The sequence below is a fragment of the Mastacembelus armatus genome, chromosome 23 (assembly GCF_900324485.2).
Source record: "Mastacembelus armatus chromosome 23, fMasArm1.2, whole genome shotgun sequence".
Classification (NCBI taxonomy): Eukaryota; Metazoa; Chordata; class Actinopteri; order Synbranchiformes; family Mastacembelidae; genus Mastacembelus; species Mastacembelus armatus.
The window spans coordinates 14,897,987-14,919,920 of record NC_046655.1 but is presented as its reverse complement, the minus strand read 5'-3'; the positions used below and the strand labels follow the sequence as shown (position 1 = coordinate 14,919,920).

At 46.7% G+C, this 21,934-nt stretch overlaps 1 protein-coding gene across 5 annotated transcripts; it reads left to right on the top strand.

Moving 5' to 3' along the window:
• The first annotated feature begins 142 nt into the window (after positions 1–142).
• On the top strand, positions 143–20,922 carry srgap1b (SLIT-ROBO Rho GTPase activating protein 1b). Of its 5 annotated transcripts, none has more exons than XM_026327289.1 (24): positions 143–259; positions 960–1,037; positions 7,795–7,990; positions 8,161–8,215; positions 8,303–8,410; positions 9,768–9,830; positions 10,150–10,347; positions 10,631–10,759; positions 11,413–11,634; positions 11,886–11,987; positions 13,023–13,220; positions 13,482–13,566; positions 13,659–13,686; positions 13,785–13,818; positions 14,570–14,630; positions 14,709–14,786; positions 14,862–14,996; positions 15,445–15,550; positions 16,384–16,608; positions 17,234–17,313; positions 17,644–17,824; positions 18,593–18,736; positions 19,426–19,759; positions 20,062–20,922. In XM_026327289.1, the coding sequence occupies exons 3-24, from the start codon at positions 7,848–7,850 to the stop codon at positions 20,512–20,514; spliced, it is 3,162 nt and encodes a 1,053-aa protein (XP_026183074.1). In that variant the 5' UTR covers positions 143–259; positions 960–1,037; positions 7,795–7,847; the 3' UTR covers positions 20,515–20,922. The 5 variants fall into 5 exon arrangements, with proteins under 5 accessions (XP_026183074.1, XP_026183072.1, XP_026183071.1 ...); XM_026327287.1 differs by having other exon boundaries at positions 960–1,347; XM_026327286.1 differs by having other exon boundaries at positions 219–1,037; positions 18,593–18,727.
• Positions 20,923–21,934: the final 1,012 nt, after the last annotated feature.

Below are 21,934 nucleotides of genomic sequence, written 5' to 3'. Positions count from 1 at the left end.
TTTTTGGAAATGTAATTTTTTTTAAACTGCTAGTGTCAAAAGTGTTTTGTAAAAATAATAGAACAATTATATGATTTACACAATGCACAGAGGTGTCGCACACTGTCGTTTTTTCATTTGCATTTCTTACATTGTCTCTTAGGGTTTTCACAGCAGAAATGAAAAGTTCAGACGAACATTCATTCAAGTGATCCAGAGAAAGACTGAAGTAGATGATAGACGGACGTTAACCTTCATACCCTGTACCAACATGGCCGAGGTTTGTTCAGGTGTAGCTCGAATCAGCTGCATCTCCACCTGCATCAGGGCCATCCCAGTAAACACCTTGCTCAGGGTTTTAGTCAAAACGTGGGAGAAATCAATGTGCAAAAATCACGTGACACCCGTAACCATGGCAACTGCACACAACAAAGATGGCATTTATGTTAAAGATGGAGGAAAACAAAGTAAAATATCAGTAAATAAAACTAAACTATCTGTTGATACGTAAATGAACGACAACATTTGAGCTAAAATTGTATCGAAGTCAGGTGCCAAAATTAATTGTTTTTAATTCATCTTATGTTCGTCACTTCCCACTGGTCACCTCAGCTGTCAATCATATGTCTAAACCCGCCCCCAGCGCGGACACACCCATCTACTCACCGACATTTCATTTAACCTTATTGGTATGAGCTTCACGCACGGATGCCTGTGCGTGAGGGAAAGTGCGTGTGTGCGCGGCTGCATGCGTGAAAGGTTACGGCGGGTTAAAGATAACATCAAACACCGACTCTCAGCGTGGCGTGTCTGCGTGCGCGTGTGTGTGTGTGCGTGTGGTGCGTTGCATTTCTACCTAGTGGGCGTGTGCTCGCTCCTCCCTCCCTGCAGATCGGTGCATGTGTGCATGCACGCGGGTGTGATTATTTATTTGCATGAGCTGAAACTAATTTTGGTGAAATTCTTCTTCTTTCTATCAGGATGGATTTGTCGGGTCCTCGCAGCAGCAGCAGCAGCAGCGGCGCCGCCGGCGGCGGTCACGAGTGGGTCATTTCTCTGTGAGTGTGCATGATTTTTCACGCGCGTACCCCCCCTCCTTCTCCTCCTCCCTTCTCCTCCTCCTGCTCCTCAGCGTGGAGGTGCGGGGCCACTACTGGCTGTGTTGTTGCGGCACTGGATGGATTTAACGAGCATGTTCGCGGGTGAAGCCTCGGGCGGTGCACACGGAGGGAAATAAAAGGCATTTTGGCGTCTTTTTTTCTGTCTACCTGCCGATCGGTCACCTCCACCGTGACATCGACATGTCCAACTCAAACAAAAGCAAGAAGGACAAAGAGATCCTGGCGGAATACGAGAGCCAGGTCAAAGGTAAGATGATTTTCATTTTCAGATCTTAGTATCTCTTGCACCTCTGCAGCCAATTCAGGCAGTCACACCCACCTTTTCTCACCTATGCATGAGCTCGCTCTCTCTCTCTCTCTCTCTCTCTCTCATACACACACACACACACACACACACACACACACACCTACACCTGTCTCACCGCTCATGCCCATGCATTGAAGCCAGCCTTGTGCAGACAGGGTGTGTATGGGAGCTGACACCTCACCATGAGACGTCAGGATTTCTGGGTTCATCCTCAGTGCTGCATGGAGCCTGAGGGTGCAGGACTGGGAGGAGGATGAGTTATGTGTGTGTGTGTGTGTGTGTGTGCACGTGTGTGCACGTGCACCAGTCGGTGGTGAATCCAATTTGCAGAGCCCCTTGATCTGTTTCCCGTGTGTGTGCGTCCTAGCAGGTGTTTGGTTCAAACCTGAGTGTGTCCTCTGAAAGTCTTTCCATTGGTATTCCTCTGAGGCTGTGACTGCAGCAGTGTGTGTGTGTGTGTGTGTGTGTGTGTGTGTGCGTGCGTGTGCGTGTGCACGTGCTCTCCACAGATTACCTGGTGGCACGATGCTAAACTGGGCATATGTTTAAATGCTGATGTGACAAACTCAGTCCTGAAATAGTGGTGGCCATGACCGTGGGACACCCTCCTCCTCCTCCTCTTCCTCCTCCCTCTGGCGCCATGGTTACCATCATCCCTGCTTCCCTGTGGCAGGTGGACCACAGACAAGTCGAATGACCTTTTGTAAAAACTACAACTAACAGCCTGCATCAGTTTGCGTTTTCTGAACCAGAGGGTGATGCTCAGTATTTTCTGTGGAGGCTCAGTTGGCACAGTTCAAAATGTCCGACCTTTAGCGGTGCAGCACCTTCCTGGGACACCTGCAGATGCCACTGGACACAACCTTTTCTTTGTTTAACCTCAGAATGTCCCTGTGACCAGATTGATTCAGCTCCGTGCAGCTCACTCTTCCCTCTCCACATGGCTCTTCACACTTCGTCTTCCATACGCCCACACCACCGCCATCACCACCACTCTCAGCTCCTCAGAGGAAACGCTCCTGCTTTTTCCCCCAAATCCACCTCGTCTCCTCCGAGGAAGAGGAGGAGGAAGCAGAAGACTACATTTTCTTTCTTCTTTTTCAAAATTCAACTGGCTTCATTGAGAAATAATTGTTTTCCTCTCCTGCACAAACACCCTCCCTCCTTCCTCCCTTCTTTATTTCCCTCCTTCCATTCTTCTCAGTCTCTCTTGCGATGCTGTGCTCTTTCTTCCAGAGTCCAGCGTCGTAGCATTTTCTGACACAGACTTAATCACATCTAGTGGAGAGCTTTACAGCCCCCCAGTGAGGAGTGTGTGTCTTGTTTGCTTGTGTTTGTGAGTGTGTGTTCATGTGGCCCTTGTTCAGGCACCTTGCCAGCCACACTCGGGGATGCCCTGCATTGTAATGACCGCTCAGAATAAGCCCCCTCCTCACACACACACACACACACACACACACACACACTTCTCCTCTGCTGCCCACACCGGCCGTCCTTCTGCGTGTCCCTGTCGCCTCCTGCCGAGAGCCAAACGTATAGATCTGCTGTTGTAACTATGTGCTTTCCAAGTCTGCCTCCCTGCTCTGGCTCCTGATTGGTCGGTGCAGGAGGTGGTGTGTAATGTATACACAGAAGGTGGCCGCCGCTCTCTCACGAGGAGGCGGGGTCTACTCGCTGAGGTGAGGAGAGCCAGGAGGAAGGTAGTGGAGAGATTATGCACAGTGCTGACAATACATATTTGTGTGCTTGATAATGCTCCTGTCTTGAATTGCGTTGAGCGCTCACTGCTCCAGATGTCAGGCCGCCACCTCGCCCGTGCGTGACGCCTCCTCTGTCTGAATGAGAAGAGAAGCGTCTTAATGAGAAGATGCAAATGAAAATGGGAGAAGAAAGAAAGGTCTGCAGTGGGAGAGCAGAGGCAGAGATGAAGTGTTTCCTAAGCTGCAGCCACTGCCTCAGCTGCAGCTCGGGTTTTCTGCCTGCGTGTGCATGGAGGCGATTAGTGACCTCACATCTGCATACCTGCAGGACAGACAGGGAGACAGTGAGACAGACAGTCAGTCAGACAGTCAGGCAGGCAAACAGACAGGCAGGTACAAGGGGAATAAAAGAAGCAGCAAGATGATGAAGTGACTCTTCACTGAGCAAATGTTCTGGAGGGCCAACTCCAAAGCCCCTGTCAGTGTGTTTTTTAATGAGGATCCAGCGGTAATCTGCCCCCGTGTCCTTGGACCTGGTCACCATGGTAACATCAGCATCCCGTTCCTGTGACACACATGACTGACAGAGAACAACTATTTTGATTCTAATAGTTTTAGTTATTTGTTTTAAAGCAAAAAGCTCAAATCTGTGTTGTTTGTGAGGATCTGAACTACACAGATACCTGACATTGTAGACGTTTAGCTCAGAGCCTTATAAGTCTAATAATACGTCCACACTGGAGCTGCCACAGTTATTCTGTGGGTTCAGGCTGTCTCAGTGTCTTCTGTCTCTTCATATGATCCCACACTGAGATCTGGGCTCTGTGGGGGCTACACCACCTGCTGCAGGACTCCTGCTTCTCCTGCTCTGAACACAGTTCTTTATGAATCTGTCTTGGTTTCTGGGCTCATCATCAGGCTGCTGACTGAATTTAGGACTAGTCAGACTCCTCCTGATGGATAAGAACGTATCAGGTCTAAAAAGTTTTACTTCTGTATCTTCAAGTTCTGCAACAGATGGTGCGGCCCCCTCAGAGCCCTGATCTAAAAAACGACAGCCCTACTGTGTTGGTTAAATATGTCTAACGACAGCAGCCTCACAGGTGGTGCAGGTATTTTCTTGCTCAGCTGTCTTACGCTAAAAGTCCCCGCAATATGTTTCAGTCACGTTTTTATTTTCCTGCATTTTGCAAGAAAAAACATTAAATTAAGAGTTTTGTTGTGTGTATCTGAGCCCAGAGCTGTGTGCTGATCCATGTTTAAACCTGCACTGACAGGGTTGAGAGTCAAAGGGAAATTATTTCATTTGATAAAAAGACACAAAGTGACCACACGTCATCATTCTGAGCAGAGCCAATGAAACGATCATTAAACACTGATTGTGCTTCATCCTCTCTACCAGTTTCATCATCTGACCTTTGAGGGAACAAAGAAACGAGCAGCGGGGAGCCCTCAGATGGAAGCACTTCATACTGTTTCTGTTTCACCAGACAAATTCCTCATGCCCGTATTGTCTGCAGCATTTTCTCTGTGTTGTGCCACATTGTTCTGCTCTGACTGTAGCTCCTCTGATCAAAGACGCCGAGCCTTGTGGTTGGGGGTGTCACGAGGACACGAGGAGGTTTCTAAGAAGAAGCGTTTCCGACTTCAAAAGGTAAAGCGTGGCGGAGTTCCTCCTTTCACGTTCACTGGACTGTGATCCAAGCTGAGGAGTTTCATTGATATAATCTCGTCTCCTCTGTGGATCCTTTTTCCTGCAAAGTCAGACTTTGTGTTTCTTCATCTGACGCAGACGGACACACACTGCAGCAGCAACAATCTTCATTTATCAGCCAATTAACAGTTGTTTTCTTGATGCCCTCATTTATTTGTCAGTTCATATATTTGGATGAAAATGCTAATTCGAACGCCCTAATGATTATGGGTGGCTGTCTTATTAACAGGTTTTTAGCGGTGTCAGTGACTCTGAGAGGCTGCACTCTGGCACAGCAGCGCTTTGACTTGAAGGTTCATACAATATATGTTTGTGTCGATAATATTCACTGTGTTTTCTTCTGACAGGATGCTGAGGGATGACACTTTCACTGTGTTGCTCTTATTGAAAAGTACAGCTGTTTTCTCAATAGTCTAATTACTGAACACATTATCTCTGATGTCCACAAATTAATGTCCATTAATCCATTTAGAAATCACAGAATTGAGCCGAATCAGAACTTTCCTGAAAATCGTTGCACTTTTAGGTTTTGTTCAGTGTCAGTGGTCCAGCAGCAGCTGTCTGTGCATCCATGGGGACATTTTTAAATGTACAACAGCAATTTTAATTTTAGTTTTTATGGAGTCTTGTTTTTCATACTGGTTACCTAAAATGCCAATAAGTTGGTGTTGGCATGTTTCCAGCTGTCAGATTATCAAAAACACATCTCTGACATTTTTATAAGTTCAGTTTCACACTGTGCTAATTAAAAAATAGGAGGAAAAAGCTCAGAGGTCCAAATAAAAGGGTGGGATTTCAGCTGTTTCACAGAAAAACATAGTGGGTGTAGTTATTCCTGAGGGTGGAGGTGAAAAACGATCCTTCTAGCTCTGTAAAACAAAAAGAAAAGCCTGAAGTGTTGAACAATTCCTTTAACCATAATGTTCTTTAAGGCCCAGCAGAGGATCAGCACCAGTTTAGACGGGTCCCGTTTGGACTAACAGCCAATCAGAAACAAGTATCTTCCATGCCCACTGTAAAATGTGCTACTGCCTGCAGGACCCCAGAGCAGCACAGCAGACATTTATTTCTATGAAAGTGTTGCAGCTAAACACATGAAACAGCAGCCATTTTAAATTAGTACGCTAACGACTAAACAATATAAATACACAAGCATCCAACAGGGAGAGTTTCATAGACTTGTGGGGACCAGCATGTCTGTCTTTGGAGGACCAGGAGTTTGGTCTCAGCTGCAACATAAACTGATTAACTGATTATTATTGATACTTGACAGAAAACTTTAATCATCACATAATAATGTGAGTTGAAGAAAATTGCCTGAAGGGTCAATGCATTTTTTTTTTTTTTTTTTGCAGATGACATTAAACTGAATATTTTAGGATTTTGCAGCATTAGTTGGACATTTCAACATGTCACTGTGGGCGGAGCTATAAAATGTATTGCTAACTTATTATTGTAGTTATGAACAGTTTAAGGAAGCCATGTATTTATAATATTAATATTTGTTTAGTTTGGGGTTTTTTGGGGTTTTGAGTTTTACATTGAGCACAGTCTGTTGACATTTGACAGTGGAAAAGGGCTGTTGGAGAAAATAACCTGCAGATGACTCTTTATGAAATAATTGGTGGTTACAGTCCCAGTTTTAAGGTTGGAGTTGGATTTGGGCTGAGCAGCTGGGAAATGCATTTAGTCAGTGAAGGTCCTCACAAACATAGAAGCACAGGTGTGTATTTGAGTACCATCTTTGTGAGGACATTTGGAGACCTCCAAAGGGCCGTTTGATGGCTAAGATGTAATTTTAATGTGGAGCTGCAACTATTGTGATGATGAAATAATCACTTTGAGTAGATTGAAGCAAAAATACCAAACACTTTCTGGTTGCAGCTTCTTAAATGTGAGGAGAATATAGCAGAATATTTTTGGATTTCAGGCTGTTGGTCAGACACAACAAGACATTTGCACACGTCCTCTCTAGCTATGGGACATTTTTCACAATATTTTGACAGATGACATGATTAAATAGTTGCAGCTGTAGTTTTAATGTTGGGGTTAGGTGAAGGTTGAGGTCCTCACATAGACAGAAGCACAAAAATGTGTGTGTCGATGCGGCAGATCCGTGCTCGTCTTCACTTTCTTCATCACATGCTTCACACACAGTGTGTGGTTGCCTTGACAACAGGTAGTGGAGTGGATAGGGTCCCCCAGGGAGAGAGGTGGGCTCATCATTGTGTATTCTGTTCCCGCTCTCTGCTCCTGCTGCAGTTAGATCCAGCTCTGAAGCAGCACGACCAGTGAAGCGTGCAGCCAGGCATTTCCATGCTCAATGTAGGACTGACTGAGTGTGTGTGTGTGTGTGTGTGTGTCTAATGTGGTCAGAGGATGGCGGCCAAGGTGACTCCTCTGACAAAAATGGATAGTCGTCTTCTTGATTAATGGATCGACAGCAAATTAAACAATTTAAATCAAGCAATTAATCAATATCCTTTATCAAGCAGACACAAAATATGACTATTGATCATTTTCTCTGTTTCTGCCTTAATATGTTGGGCCTTTGGAAGACGTGGCTCTGAGAAGTCATGATCGACATTTTTGACTTTTTTAATCGTCCATCTCACATTAGCATTTAGCCTCAGAGCTGCTAACGTTGTTGTGGACTGTAGGTCCCTGATTTAACCAGTAGGTTACCAGCAGGTTTTGGGTGCCCAGGTTTTGTGGACGTCTCCACCAATCAATGCAATGACAGCAGCCCTACCAATCACAGGGAAGCAACACTTGGCACCAAAATCTGCACAGACAGCAGATTTCAAGGTCAGTGCCAAACAGCTGGTCATCGCACCACCACCAAAACAGGGCCCATGGATTTTCACTTCAACAACACGGCAATGATATGTGAATGTATACCTTTAATTTAGGTAATATCCAAGGATAACTGTGCACCTTAATTGTAAGCTTTCTGTTTATTCGTGTGCGTAGATGTTCGGACCCAGCTGGTGGAGCAGCAGCGCTGTCTGGAGCAGCAGACGGAGATGCGAGTCCAGCTGCTCCAGGACCTGCAGGACTTCTTCAGGAAGAAGGCCGAGATTGAAACGGAATATTCCCGAAACCTGGAGAAGCTCGCTGAGAGGTTCATGGCCAAAACACGGAGCACAAAAGACCATCAGCAATACAAGTAGGACTCTGTGTGTGTGTGTGTGTTGTCATTATGGACATCAAGTCCAGCTCGGCCTGTCTGTAACGTAAGAATGAATTTGAAGTGTCACCGTATCTACTCAGGGTGAAACTGGCAGAAATTTGGGTGTTTTCACTTTGTTTAAAGGTTTTTTTCTCTCTGTCCTCCAGAAAGGATCAGAACCTGCTCTCTCCGGTCAACTGCTGGTACCTGCTGCTAAACCAGGTGTGTTTACTTTAGATCCTTTTGGTCAATGGGAAAAATGAAAACAGCAGCCATATCCCTCCATCCTCCATCCTCTGTCTTTTCCAGGTGAGGAGGGAGAGCAAGGACCACGCCACCCTCAGCGACCTCTACCTGAACAACGTCATCACCCGCCTCACACACATCAGCGAGGACTCGGCCCGTCTGCTGAAGAGGGTGAGCTCAAATATTAATCCGCCGTTAAAAATAGTCCCCATTAAATGCAGTATGTGCTCTTGTTACTTTCCACCGCTGAGACCTCTAAGCCTGTTATTTTATTTAAGTGGAAGAGTTGATCCTAATGAAAAGTAAAGTCACTATTCTCATGAGCTCTGCCTCAGCAAATTCAACGCACACACACTCGCACGTTCTTAACCGCTTCCAACTTTAGCTCAGCCTCTTCATTATTTATCTCCCTTCCGGCTCGTCTTTTATTCATGCTAACTAAAGTGCAGGGCTGCCAGCAGCTATAAACCGTAAGACCTCCGTCCTGTCCCCGCGTCCTCTCAGAAACTCTCCTGTGATGAGGAGACAGATGCCACCCACGGCCCCATGGCCATGGCGACAGGCTCAGCTGATCTTTTCTCAGTGGGTGCCATGGGAACGGGATTCATCCATCCTGGGATTCTACAGGCATTTAGAGAAATGTAATATTAATGTGACGCTGCCACATAACTCCTTCCCCAAACTGGTCGCCTGTTTAATGCATGAGACAGAGACTCAGTCTGAGCGCAGGCAGCAGAACTCGGCTTGTTTCAATTATGAATTCATTTGTTTGAGTTTGTGTCAGCGTCATGTTTTGTATTTGGTCCTGTTGGGTCTGCCTACTGGATCGCCACAGTTTCTTTACACCGACACACGGTGGTTGAAGAGGGCCTTAAATCCTTTACTTCAACGTGTGAAATGACCATTTAAAAAGGGGGTCACCTGTAATGAGACGACTCAGCTGAATCTGCATCTCCTCTCAGCTTGTTTCAGCTCATTGTTTAATCTCTGAGCAATAACGTCTCTGTTGTGGTTCACTCATTGTTCTCATAGCGTCACGTTTAAACTGTTTCCAGAGCTGCAGCTGTAAAAAGCCACTGTCCACTACAATGAAACACAGTCAGACGAGCTGGTGAACATAGTGGAGCATATAGCAGCTAAAGAGCCAGAGATTTCCCTCAGGAGGTGGTGGAGACCAAACCCAGAGCTCAAACTGAGGGAACACTGGACACAGACACTGCGCCACATGACCCACCATGTTCCCCTTCTACTAACTGGTTTATTCCCAGTTTGGTTGTTTAGTCCTGTGAGAATAAATCTGAGGATTCGTACAGTGATTGTGTGTGTGTGTGTGTGTTGTAACTGTAACTATCACATCAACGTCCTGAAACGTCCTAATTACAGTGTGTACTCTGAAATCTGCTGGTGTAGAAATGTAAAGTAGCAGAAAATGAAATGACCTAATTTGTTCTTACGCACGTCATTTGAGTAAATGTACTCAGGTGCTTTGGACCACACTCTGTATCTTGTCCCTCTCTGTCCCTGTCAGAGTAAGGAGATCATCTTTCAGCTTCAGGAAGACCTCATGAAGCTTCTGAACGAGCTTTACACCGTAAGTGGAACAAACTTTACTTTTTGAAGTTGGTGGATTTTAAGGCTGCATCCACATCCTAGACCTTAATGCTCGGTCCTGAACCACATGAATCCGGTTCAGACAATTGTGGCAGAGCCCACAGAGTCTCAGATCGGATACGAATTGGATTTTTTAGGTCTGCACCTAAAGATGTGCAGATTATTATTGTGGTTATTTTGAGTCGGGGTGTCGGCCTTAAGAGCAGAAATCACATTAGAGCTGACCTGAGGAGCTTCAGGGATGAAAGGTGCTTGTGCTCTGTTCAGAGGCTGTGTTATTATGGGCTGCTGTTGCCTAGGTGATGAAGACATATCACATGTACCATGTGGAGACGATCAACGCAGAAACCAAGCTGCGGGAGGCGGAGCGTCAGGAGGGCCGCGTGAAGGGCGTGTCTGGGACGGGCGGAGGGGTGGAGCCTGTGTTCGGCCTGCGGATAGAAGAGCGACACCAGAGACGCAACGCCGCCCGCAAGATGGAGAAGATGAGAGAGAAGGTACGGGGCCCATCTCTGGTCCCTAATAGTGGGTTGACTTTACACAGACTTTACTTGATGCCCAGATAATAAAATAGTGCTGACTGCTGATAGACAACATATCTGACTATAATAACATCAATTATGTGACACATATTAGTTATTAGTTAGCACAGGTCCCCTGTTCCAAATAAACAGTGAACTGGGAGTCCATAAGGGGATATGGATAGACCCATGGAAAAGGCCATTCATGCAGAGAAAACCAATATTTTTGTCTTTTCTGTCTTGTTTCTTTCTTTTTTAGAGGAAGGCAAAATACTCAGAGAACAAACTGAAGACTCTTAAAGCCAGGAATGAGTATCTGCTGACCCTGGAGGCCACGAACGCCTCCGTCTTTAAATACTACATCCACGACCTGCCCGACATCATAGACGTGAGTATCATCTGTTCGTCACTGGGATTAGTCAGTGGAAGCAAAACACTCTGGACTGGACTGTCACATAATTAGTTTATATTGTATGAAGCTTTAATTTCACTCTCCTCGATCAAGACGTTAAATAAATAAATAAATAAATAAATGTGCTCTTCATTTTTCCCATGTGTCAAAATGATTCACAGCCACATTACAGAATATCTGTTTTTTTTTTTTTTTATTAGAAAGTCTCTGTGCATAAACTACTAATCCCAGGGTGCATTTCAGCAACAAACATACAGTCACTGAGTTTTAAAATGTCTTGTGTGCCTGAGAAAATTGTCAGTTGACTTTACCAGAAATGTATTAAAAATGAATTTCTGAGTGGATCCTTCAATTTCGACTTCACCAGCTGAGTCGATGCCGTTAAACAGAAGAGAAAATGAGTAAAATGAGTAAAAAAAAACCAAAAACATGGCAACCTTTTATTGATCCGGATCGACTGTGTCTCTGAGTAAATTTATTTTGTTTCATGCTGCTCTGATATAATAGATCAAATTCCACATGAATGCTGCTGCCAATAACTTCCTAGTTACATTCGGTTTTGTTGTTTTCATGTTGATAAAATTATGTCTAACACTGTGTTTACATTATGCCCCCCCCCCCCGTCTCAGTGCTGTGACCTAGGGTACCACTCCAGTCTGAGCCGGGCTCTGAGGACCTACCTATCAGCCGAACTGAGCCTTGAGGCCTCCAGGAGGGCGGGTCTGGAGGTGCTGGAGGGAGCTGTGGAGGGCCTGGACCCTGCCCGTGACCGGCAGCGTCTGCTGGGCCTGTACCCCACTGCCTTCTGCCCCCCGCAGCGCTTCAGCTTCCAGGCACACATGGGAGACACAGTCAGTACAGCTGATCAGCCAGATGTGTCTGCAAACAGGAAACACATCTGGGTGTTTTGGTTTAGAGAGATGTTTTTCAGACAGGAATTTGTCTCAGTACTCACACATTCAGTCACACTCTGACTTTTTGGAGAAGGTCTGACCAAATGTTTCCATAAAACACCAGAGTGAGTGTCATCAAAAGGATTTAAACAAAGACAGCAATGTGATGTTTTCTCTGATCGTCTTGTTTTCATTCCACTTCCTGTCAGGTGACCCAGATCGCCTCCCAGGCGCAGGTCCAGGCTGAGCTCACCCTGCGCCTCACACAGCTCCAGACCCGCCTGGCGTCTCTGAAGATAGAGAACGAAGAGGTCAGAGTCATGTGGTCGTCACTTCATTCGTAGAGCACATCTCAACATTTGTGCTTCACAGAGCGATGAAGTTCTGACGTTATTCGATTGATGATCAGCACCAAAGAAAAACAGACCTGATCATAACAAGCACAAGGATGAAAATTAATTAAAAGCCAATAATCTCTGGATGAAATTATAAAAGCACAACATCCCTGCACAGACAACAGGCGTAGCTGAAACGTCACTTAGCGTCATTTCTAAGGTCATTTTCTTAACCCAGCCTGATTAGGGAACCTGGTCCCAGTGGTCAAAATCTCACTGTTTCCAGGTGACAGTTGCAGACTTTATGGTAGTTATGGTAATTAATGTGGTTTTAATGGGCCGATAATGCAGCAGATGCAGCCCCTAAAAATAAACCTGTGCCGTCTGAAGGCGACCTGGTGCTGCAGTCTGGGACGTCCTCGCGGTTGTCGTGGAGCGGCCTGGAGTGTTGTGTGCACAGGGGGCAGCTGTTAACTCACCCTGAAGGACATCAAAATGCTGAAGGCGTCTGGATTAATGAGCTGCATCTGCACGTCTCAGCAGCGTGCCGAAACACAAACACCCCCTGATTATCATATACAAATAAAAACACTTTTACACTCATTAACCTCGCTGTAAATACAAACACACTTTGCATAGGTAGTATACATAAACAGAGCAGTTGTGCTTGAGTACACCCACTTCATTAAACATTTAGGGAAATGAAAGTACAGTTACGAATGTATAATTCATACCTTGTGATGCGTGACTGTGTGTGCAGCACTGAAAGTTGTTCAGCCCTACAAAGACAAACCTCTGCAGGATCGTCAGAGCACTAATCTGGAGCTTTAAGCTGAAAAACACTGACTCACATGCAGCTTTAATTCTGATTTCATCAAGTATTTAATATCATCCCCATCAGGTCAAAGACATGGTAAACAGCTCAGAACAGGAGTCTCATTACATCCTGAGTCTATGTACAGAGACCCCAACATCAACCCTCCATCTTTCTATTTCCTGTCCCCCCTCCAGGTGAAGAAAACCTGGGGTGCCACTCTGACCACCCTGCAGGACATGACGGTGCTGGACGACTACGACGTCTCTCAGAGCTTCACCCACAGCCCGTCCTCCGAGTCGGTCAAGTCCAGCGTGTCGGACGGCTACTTGAACAAACCGAGTCTGGCCAAGAGACGGGCCAACCAGCAGGAGACAGAGCTCTTCTACTTCACTGTGAGAGAACAGATAGTTCAGGGGATACACTCTGTGAGCTCTCCGAACACTTTGCTTTATGTCGATGTCAAACTTCATAGCTTCGTCTGAAGTCATATGAAGATGCTTTAAAAGTTCAAACTCATTTATTTGCTCATGTTGAATATTTTATGATCACATATTCAGCTTTGTGGCTGCTGGGGCTCTGCATGCATGAGATCAGCCCAGGTGCTGCAGCAGGACACACCACGAGCGTCTGAATTTTAATTTTTCAATCCTCAGAAATTCCGCGAGTATCTGGAGGGGAGTAATCTCATTTCCAAACTCCAGGCGAAGCATGACACACTGAAGAAAGCCTTAGCAGAGGGTAGGGTAACAGAAGCTCACTCCTGTCTTATGTTAAAATGAACCTGCTCATCCGCGTTTCTCGTCTGTGATCCGTCTTGTTTCTTCTCGCAGGCTATAAAGCTGAGCTGCTGACGACCAGGTAAGCTGTCACTTCATGTCGTCGTCTCATTGATTAATTCACTTTGACTCTGTGAATCTGAGACGCTCGTTTGTTTCTCTGCTTTCTGCTCGTTACAGTCGTGGGCGGAAGAACTCCCACAGCAAGCACCAGGTAGAGTCTCCCCTCTGTCAGGATCCAGGTTGTTTGTTGTGTTAGACCTCTGTTAGTTACTCCCAGTGTTTTCCTACATGACCAAAAACAGGAGCTGATGAAAATGAATTATTTATTCCTCTGCCTGCCCTCGGACCAATAAGATTAATGAGCATTGATGAGATTCCCAGACTGTTCTTGTCCTGGGTTTCACCTGCCAGGATTCACACAGGCCTGATCACCTGATTGGGAAAAGTTGTAATTAATGGACAGAAGATTAATTAAAACAGTCTTAATAAAAGAAAAGTCATCAAACTTAGTAGCATTTACTAGTTTCAGCTTCTCAAATGTGAGGATTTAATGTGTTTCTTGAATATCTGTGGGTCGTCACCCTGGGCTCACTCCAAATACTTTCTGTGGTCACTTCCTTGTTTTTAATATATTTTTTACCAGTGCAAACAAAAACAAATGGACAAAAGGCAGAAAATGCACAGGGAAACAATCTGGGTCTCATACTGTGAAACGTGAGTCATGATGTACATGATGAAACATTTGGTTTGGTTTCTCCTTAATCAACCTTGAATTTTACGTGTCTTTGGTAAAACATGACAAATGACTGATTCGTCTGAATCATCCAGGTGATGTTTGCTTCCGGCTTGTTTGTATGACGATAATAAGGAGCAGGGCTTGGTAGGAACTGCACTGAGGGTCAGCATGAATAAAGCAGGAACAGTAACCAGCCCACATGTGCATTTAACGACTGTGTTGACAGGATTCAACTAAAGCCATACCTTTGCTTGTGGAGAGCTGCATCCGCTACATCAACCTACACGGTGAGTTTCTCTTGTCGACGTTCAGGTTCGGTCGGCTCAGCCGTTACTGATCAGAATATCTGCCGCTGCTCGCCACAGGTCTTCAGCATCAAGGCATTTTCCGGGTGTCGGGGTCGCAGGTGGAGGTCAACGACATCAAGAACTCCTTCGAGAGAGGTGAGAGGCCGGCTCAAGGTCACATGACCGAGCGCTGCGGCAGGATGTGGTTGACTCGTTCTGCCTCTCGTCCAGGTAACGACCCGCTGATCGACGAGGAGAGCAACCACGACATCAACTCTGTGGCTGGAGTGCTGAAGCTTTACTTCAGGGGACTGGAGAACCCGCTGTTCCCTAAGGACAGGTTCAATGACCTCATCTCCTGCGTCCGTGAGTACCTGTCTGTTTACAGGTGATGTGCCACAGCCCAGGGTTACAGGGCCGTGGATAGTCTATACTGTCTAAAGTGGTTGGAAAAAATATCTGGGTCTTTTGTTTGTTACACAAACCTTCTCTGACAAAACTGTCTCTGATACTTTCTGCTCGCTGTTTTTCCACTGAGCTATGGTAGAAAAGTGGTTATAGCCTGGTATCTCTTGCCGTAACACTTGAGTCTCACTGTGACCTGGACCGTCTGGGCTGCTTCCATCTGCACATGAGCTGCTGCCATGAAGCCCAGACTGAATCTCAGCCCACACACTCACTTTCCCTCCGAGTTTCTTTGCCTTTGTTTCCCTTCAGTGTCTTTGTCTTTCTGAAACCCGTCCCCTCCTCAGCAGAGACACGGAGCGGCTGCTTCTGTTTCTCTGACTGTCCCGATGTGCGTTTCCCGCCGCAGGAATCGAGAACCTGTACGAGAGAGCGCAGTGCGTCCGCAAGATCCTGCTGGGAGTCCCGAGGACGACGCTGGTGGTGATGCGTTACCTGTTCGCCTTCCTCAACCAGTGAGTATCCACTCACACAGAACTGGGCTCTTACAGTTAACGAGTCATTTCTTTCCATTTTGCTGGAGTTTTCATGTGGCTTTGAAATGGAGCACCGGCGGGAGAGGCCTTAAACCTCTCCTGTATGGGAAGGGGGACAGGAGTGCACACTTAGAGCTCATTTTGTCTCTGCAGCCTCTCATAAATATAGAATAGGAGCACAGCGAGGGATGGAGAGGCAGGAGGTGTGAGCAGGAGGGGAGCTAAGTGTGAAGTGCTGGTGTGATGGTACCAGCTGAATGTATTGCTGCGTTTATCGGCTCCTGTGTTGGTAAAGCAGCTTCACTGTTGAGGACAGTGAAAATATTTTTATTTCCGTTTGTATTGAAGCTGCTGGCAGAGACACAACAGTACGTGGGAATGTGAATGAATGTCGTTTTAACTTCAGTGCTTTATTAAGACATGCATTATAAGCAATAATTAGATTCCCAACATGAATTATTAATGAGCTGTGAGGTTGTAACCAACCAGTGATGTTATAAATACTTAAGCTTAGATGAATCTGTGATGGTTTTTAATGAATTTTAATTTTACTGATGTGACAGCGTGCACTTTAAAACACAGTGGTCAAGACAAACGCCAGACGAACGAGAGTTTAAAAATTCAGTGGGTCATGTTTCTCCATCATCGTCCAGGATCTGGATAATACAAAAACATTACAATAGAAAAATGAAACAACCCTCACCAGACCTCATTCAAAGTTTTAGTCATTTAAGGTTTGTTACTGATCAGTCGTTTGGGCTATAGATGTATTTTTCTAATGAAACATCTCATGTCGTTCCACTTTCCCGCAGCCTTTCCCAGTACAGCGACGAGAACATGATGGATGCTGGGAACCTGGCCATTGTTTTCGGCCCCACGCTCCTGCCCACGCCCGACACGCTGGACCAGGTGGCCTGCCAGGCGCACGTGAACGAGGTCATCAAGACAGTCATCCTGCACCACGACAACATCTTCCCCGACACCAAGGAGCTGCCGGGGCCGGTTTATGAGAAGTGTATGACTGGAGACCAGTACTGGTGAGATTGAACAGCGTCCAGTGCAGAACTTGCCTGAGAATCATCATGATTTTAGCTTTTCTTCAGTATCACAATAATCCAGTGACAGTCGTGTGTGCACCCATAGGTTCACTGCAGACAGGAGCTGCTGACAGCTCATTCGGGAGACTTTGAATGCTGCTAATTTGCCAAGTGTTAATCAGATGCATTAAATCTGATCTGTGTATAATCAGATGTATAAAATCTGGGCTCAGGTTGTTGCCCACAGCATAAGTCACTGAATCCATGGCAACATTACACTCGGAGTGGGGGAGGAGTGATTCCCGACACCGCCTGTTCGAAGTGTTGATTTTTTTTTTCCGATGTGTAATTTCAACACACACTTGGAAAACTCTCACATACGATTTTTTCTGAGGTGACTGGTTTGAAACCAGTCTGTTGATAACAGTAAAGCCCCTCTCTGCTCTAGTCTGGGGCAGTTTACAGTGGGTTCTGTTTTTCTGTCATAAACTACCCCGTCGACGTTTTGCTGTAGCTGTTGCACAAACAGCCTGTGCCTCCCTCTGTGCATGAGTCCTTCTCCCTTTGTTCCCATGCTCAATGAATGGACAGCGTCTCTCTGCTCTTCTTCTTCTGTCTCCTGCAGCGAGAGTCCGTTCAGCGAGCCCGGGGCGTTGGAGGAGGCCGAGCCCGACGCTGGCACCGAGACCCAAACCAGCGACGAGGGTACGCCTGACCCCTGACCTTCACACAATCGCCCACACTCCCATCCCGCTGTCTCCTGGTGGAGAGCGGTTGCTATGGCAACAGCAGCCATGGAGATACCCCGCCACAACCACCACCCTCCCTTCTCCACCCCCCCCCCCCCCCCCCCCCCACCTCCCACATCTGAATTTGCAGAAAAGACTTTTTAATGCTCGTTTCTGATTGGTCGAGCGGTGGGAGGAACAAAACCTCACACTGAGTTCACGTCTCTTATCTTATCTTCACCCCCCCTCCCCCTCCCCTCCCCCTCCTCCTCCTCCTCTCCTTCCTCTCTCTGTCCTCCCCCGGCAGAGGGTGAGGCTGTGGAGGCAGTGGCGAGGTTCGACTACGTGGGCCGGTCGGGTCGCGAGCTCTCCTTCAAGAAGGGAGCGTCCCTGCAGCTCTTCCAGCGAGCGTCACATGACTGGTGGGAGGGGCGGCACAACGGCAACCACGGCCTGGTGCCTCATCAGTACATCGTGGTGAAGGACAGGCGAGTTGTTCTCACAGACGCCTCCACTTTTTATCTCGATGTTGTTTTTCTCTTGGTGCGCCTTTAGTTTTCTGACCTGCAACAAATTGTTATTTTCATTATTGATTAATCTGATGATTATTGGTCAAAAAGGCTCAGAAAATTGTGACAGTAGAACCATTAAATATTCTATTATTAACATGTTTATTTTATTATTATAATTAGGAATTTAGAAAATTATCCAAAATCAGGTTAAAAAACATTATTTTTAATATGTAGAAAATAGAAAACACATAAATAAAAAAAATATTGTACTGACTTAAATATTGGTAAAGGGATTTTTAGTCAAGTGTTAAAATGTTTAAAATATATAATTTTTTTAAAGGCTGATATAATTATATTGGATCATCATACGTCTTGTGTGAAGATTAATTTAAAATGTTTGTCTATACATGTGCTTGTACTTAACAAATAGTTTTTTTTTTGCTGTTTTGTTTTGAAAACCCTTCACTCCTGAGCCCAGGAGATCATTTTAGGCTTTAAAAGGACCCTTTTATTTTGAAAAGTGCTCACAGGAAAATAAGTATCATGAAGTGGCCCCTTAGACCCCTTAGACCTATTAAACCTATTGTACTAATGGACTAGTTGCTCACTGGATCACACACCTTCTTGATTAACAGACTAAAGGGACTGAAGGAGTCACTAACCACATGCTATTGATCAGTTAATTGATGATTGGTGCTCCTGCTCTCAGAGTGATTAGTGCTGATCGAGAGTCTGTGTCTTCAGGGCCGACGCCATGTCCGATACCCTCAGTCAGAAGGCGGCGGACAGCGACGGAGGAAGCAGCAGCACCGACGACAAGAGGTCCCGGAGCGAAGTGAGCTCCCCCACCGACATCAGGCCGCCAGAGACCTACAACAGGTCTGTGATGTAAGGCACCTCCATTGTCACGAGAGGAGAGAGGAGGGTTTCAGCTGCAGCGACTGTTAAACAGATTCTCGATCTCACACGTCTAGAAATACCTGCAGGTTTCAGCACATTGTTACCACAGCGTCAGCAGACACCTCTCACGTCTCGTTCACAGTCTTTCCCAGCATTAGAGACTCTGACAGGCTGTGGAGCTCGGATCCATGGCGTTCTGACGTACACACTTCATGCACAGGATGATCAGGGCGACTTGGACTGACGCTTGTCAGAAGATTTTAGATCAGCACCTTCAGCATTTTAGATTGTCCTGTTGTAGCTGCTCAGAGTGCAGATACTTTTAATTGCTTTATGAGCAGTGTTTCCCAACATAGGGGCCGAGGCCCTTCAACGTGCCACAGAATCAGTCTGAGGGGTCACGATTCACAGCAGAGGACAGAAGGAAGTTCTGCTGCACAAATTTTCAGTTTTGATTGAAATATTAGAAATAACATCTGGAACACGAAAGGAGTCGTTTAACCTACTGAACAGTTTCTCACGAAACATCCAAAACTTTTCTTATGTTCACATTTCCTGTTTTGTCCAACATTTACCATAATGTCATGATTCAAACAGCATTTTTCTCTGTCAGTTAATTTCCCATCGATCAGTAACAATGGATCAATAACCTGAGCTAAATGTGTTCGTCCTCACAGTCACAGGAGGAAGCGAACTGACGGTTTGTTCCGCCGCCCCCTCGGCCGCTCTAATGACAACCACGGGAACGGGGGGGTGATGGAGCGGAGCTCTCCGCCGGTGACGGGTCACTTCAGTCCCAGGGAGCTGCTGGGTCGAGGTCAGGGCCTGACCCCGCCCCTGGACAGCCCCGAGCGCCGCCGCCGCTCCACTGCGGCCGTGACCATGACGGTGAGCCGACATGATTCGCTGCGGAGGCCGGAAGACACGCCCATCCGCCGCTCCAGCAGCGGGCAGCACGGCTTCAGCAACTCCCATCGATCCAGAGTGTTGGACCCAGACACACTGGCACAGGTGCACACACACACACACACACACACACACATCTATGTATCTTTGTAGTTGCTTTGCATTAATTTGTCTGATTTTGTGGCTGTTTCTTGTTGTCGTCGTTGTTGTTGTTGTTGTTGACTGATTGGAAACACTAGCAGCTCCTTCTCAGTCCTCTGACCCATTGGACACAACACTGACTTCCTGCTTTGTCTATTGCTGCGTTTTTAAACCTAAGCAGCAGTGATTCACACAGTGAAGCTGCATTAAACTGAAAAGGTGTTTCTGTGTCGTGCTCCTCTTTAATCCTCCTCTCTTGGCTGCAGGACATCGAGGAGTCGGTGACTGTGGCTCTGGGGGAGCTGAGGCAGCTGGAGCGGCAGGGCTGCCGGCCGGCCCCTGACGTGGTGCTGGACACTCTGGAGCAGGTGAAGAACGGCCCTATGACCACCTGCTCCTCTGAGTCTCCCAGCCCCCACAGCACCCCCAGCACGCCGGGAACCCCGGGCACACCCGGCACCCCCGGGACTCCCGGGACCCCGGGCACCCCTAGCCCCCTCAGTCCTCTGAGCCCCCTCAGCCCGCTCCCCGGACCTCCACCTGGACCTCCCAGACCGGCCAACCCTTCACCCGACACCCTGGGCTCCTTCAAGCCTGTGGCAGCTGCCCGCATCGGGGTTCCGCTGCGGCCCCCCGCCCTGAGGCCCAAACCTATGGTCCCACCCAAGAGCAGCACCCCGCCTCTGCCCTCGCCACTGGACAAATCCTGCACCATGTGAGCCAAACCAGGCCGATTAAAGGCCGAATCAGGCCTACCCAGGCCAAAAATGGGCCAGAAGAGGAGATCAGGGTACTGTTTAATGTTTATAATCAACATGAGGGTAGAAACGGTAGGAAAGACAGAAAGGCTTTTAATGTAGTAATAAAATATAATATATGACATGACCTATGATATGATATGCCATGATATTTATGTGTCGTCAGGTTGGTGTGTACTCTCTTGGTGTGTAGGAGTTTACTTTCTCCATGTATTGAAGCATTTATCAAAGGTTAGCTAAAAGAACTGCTGATAAGGAAATTTCAGGAGCTAGCGCAGACGGAGCACCCTGTCCTGTGGGGAGTGTAGTCCAGCTCCAGTAAAATGTAGTTTCAGTGACGTGAATGTTGGCTGTGCTGCGCTGACGATAGGTCTGCACCAAAAGGCTGCTGTGTTCTTACAAACTGTCACGATTGGCTGCTGTATCTGTAACCTGAGGGTAAGAGGAGGAGGAGGAGGACGCGGCAGAGTGAAGGCATCACTGGTTCAGCGACGTCCGCGTGACTTCTAATTTATTTTTTTATTTTTCACTCGGTTCAGCTGCTAAGCTCACTTTAACCTCAAACCACGAAACGCCTCTTGAGGTCATCAGTGACACCAAACTCGCGTTATTTAACCAACGTCCAGCTATTTAATGAATGTTTCCAGTATCTAACGACTGTTCAGCCATCTATTGAATGTTCAGTGAGCTGCTGCGGCGACTCACTAAACTTTTTAACAGCCTTTTTGTGTTTTCGGAGGGGAGACCCACGCCCAGACCGGGGCTTCAAACAGGGTGTGATGGTTGAGTGGTGGAGGGAGCTTGGACAGAATTTTTTTCTGGGATGGGGGTGGGTGTATGATTTAGTTCTTGTATCTGTGTGCACAGGGAGAGTGTGTGGGTGTGTGTGTGTGTGTGTGTGTCCTGCTTGCCTGCCCTTGTTCTGCTCCCCTGTAAGTGCAGAAGCACTAGAATAGTGATAGATGATAGATAATTCATGCCTGCCTTGATTGCCAGAACACACAGGTGCAAGTTGGGAAAACGAATGCGAAAAGCATGCCACTTCCTGTACGTGTGTGTTGAGTGTGTGCCAAAATAATGGTTTACCTGCTTGTTACACTGAAGTCACTAGTTAACCTTAAATTCACAATAAGCTAACAGGGTGGGGCTCTGTGTGTAAACGCCCAAAAACACTTGAACAGCACACTGAATGTGGCCTCCAACCGGGCTGGTAACTGATGTGAGTGTGGTGATTAAAATGAGACATGCTGAGATGGGCTATGGATGCACATCTGTGATCTGTGTGTGTGTGTGTGTGTATGTGAAAGTGCCTTTTTTTTAATCCTTGTCTTTTTGGGGGAGTTGTGAATCCACTCACGCATGTCCAGAACGAAGAGCAGCA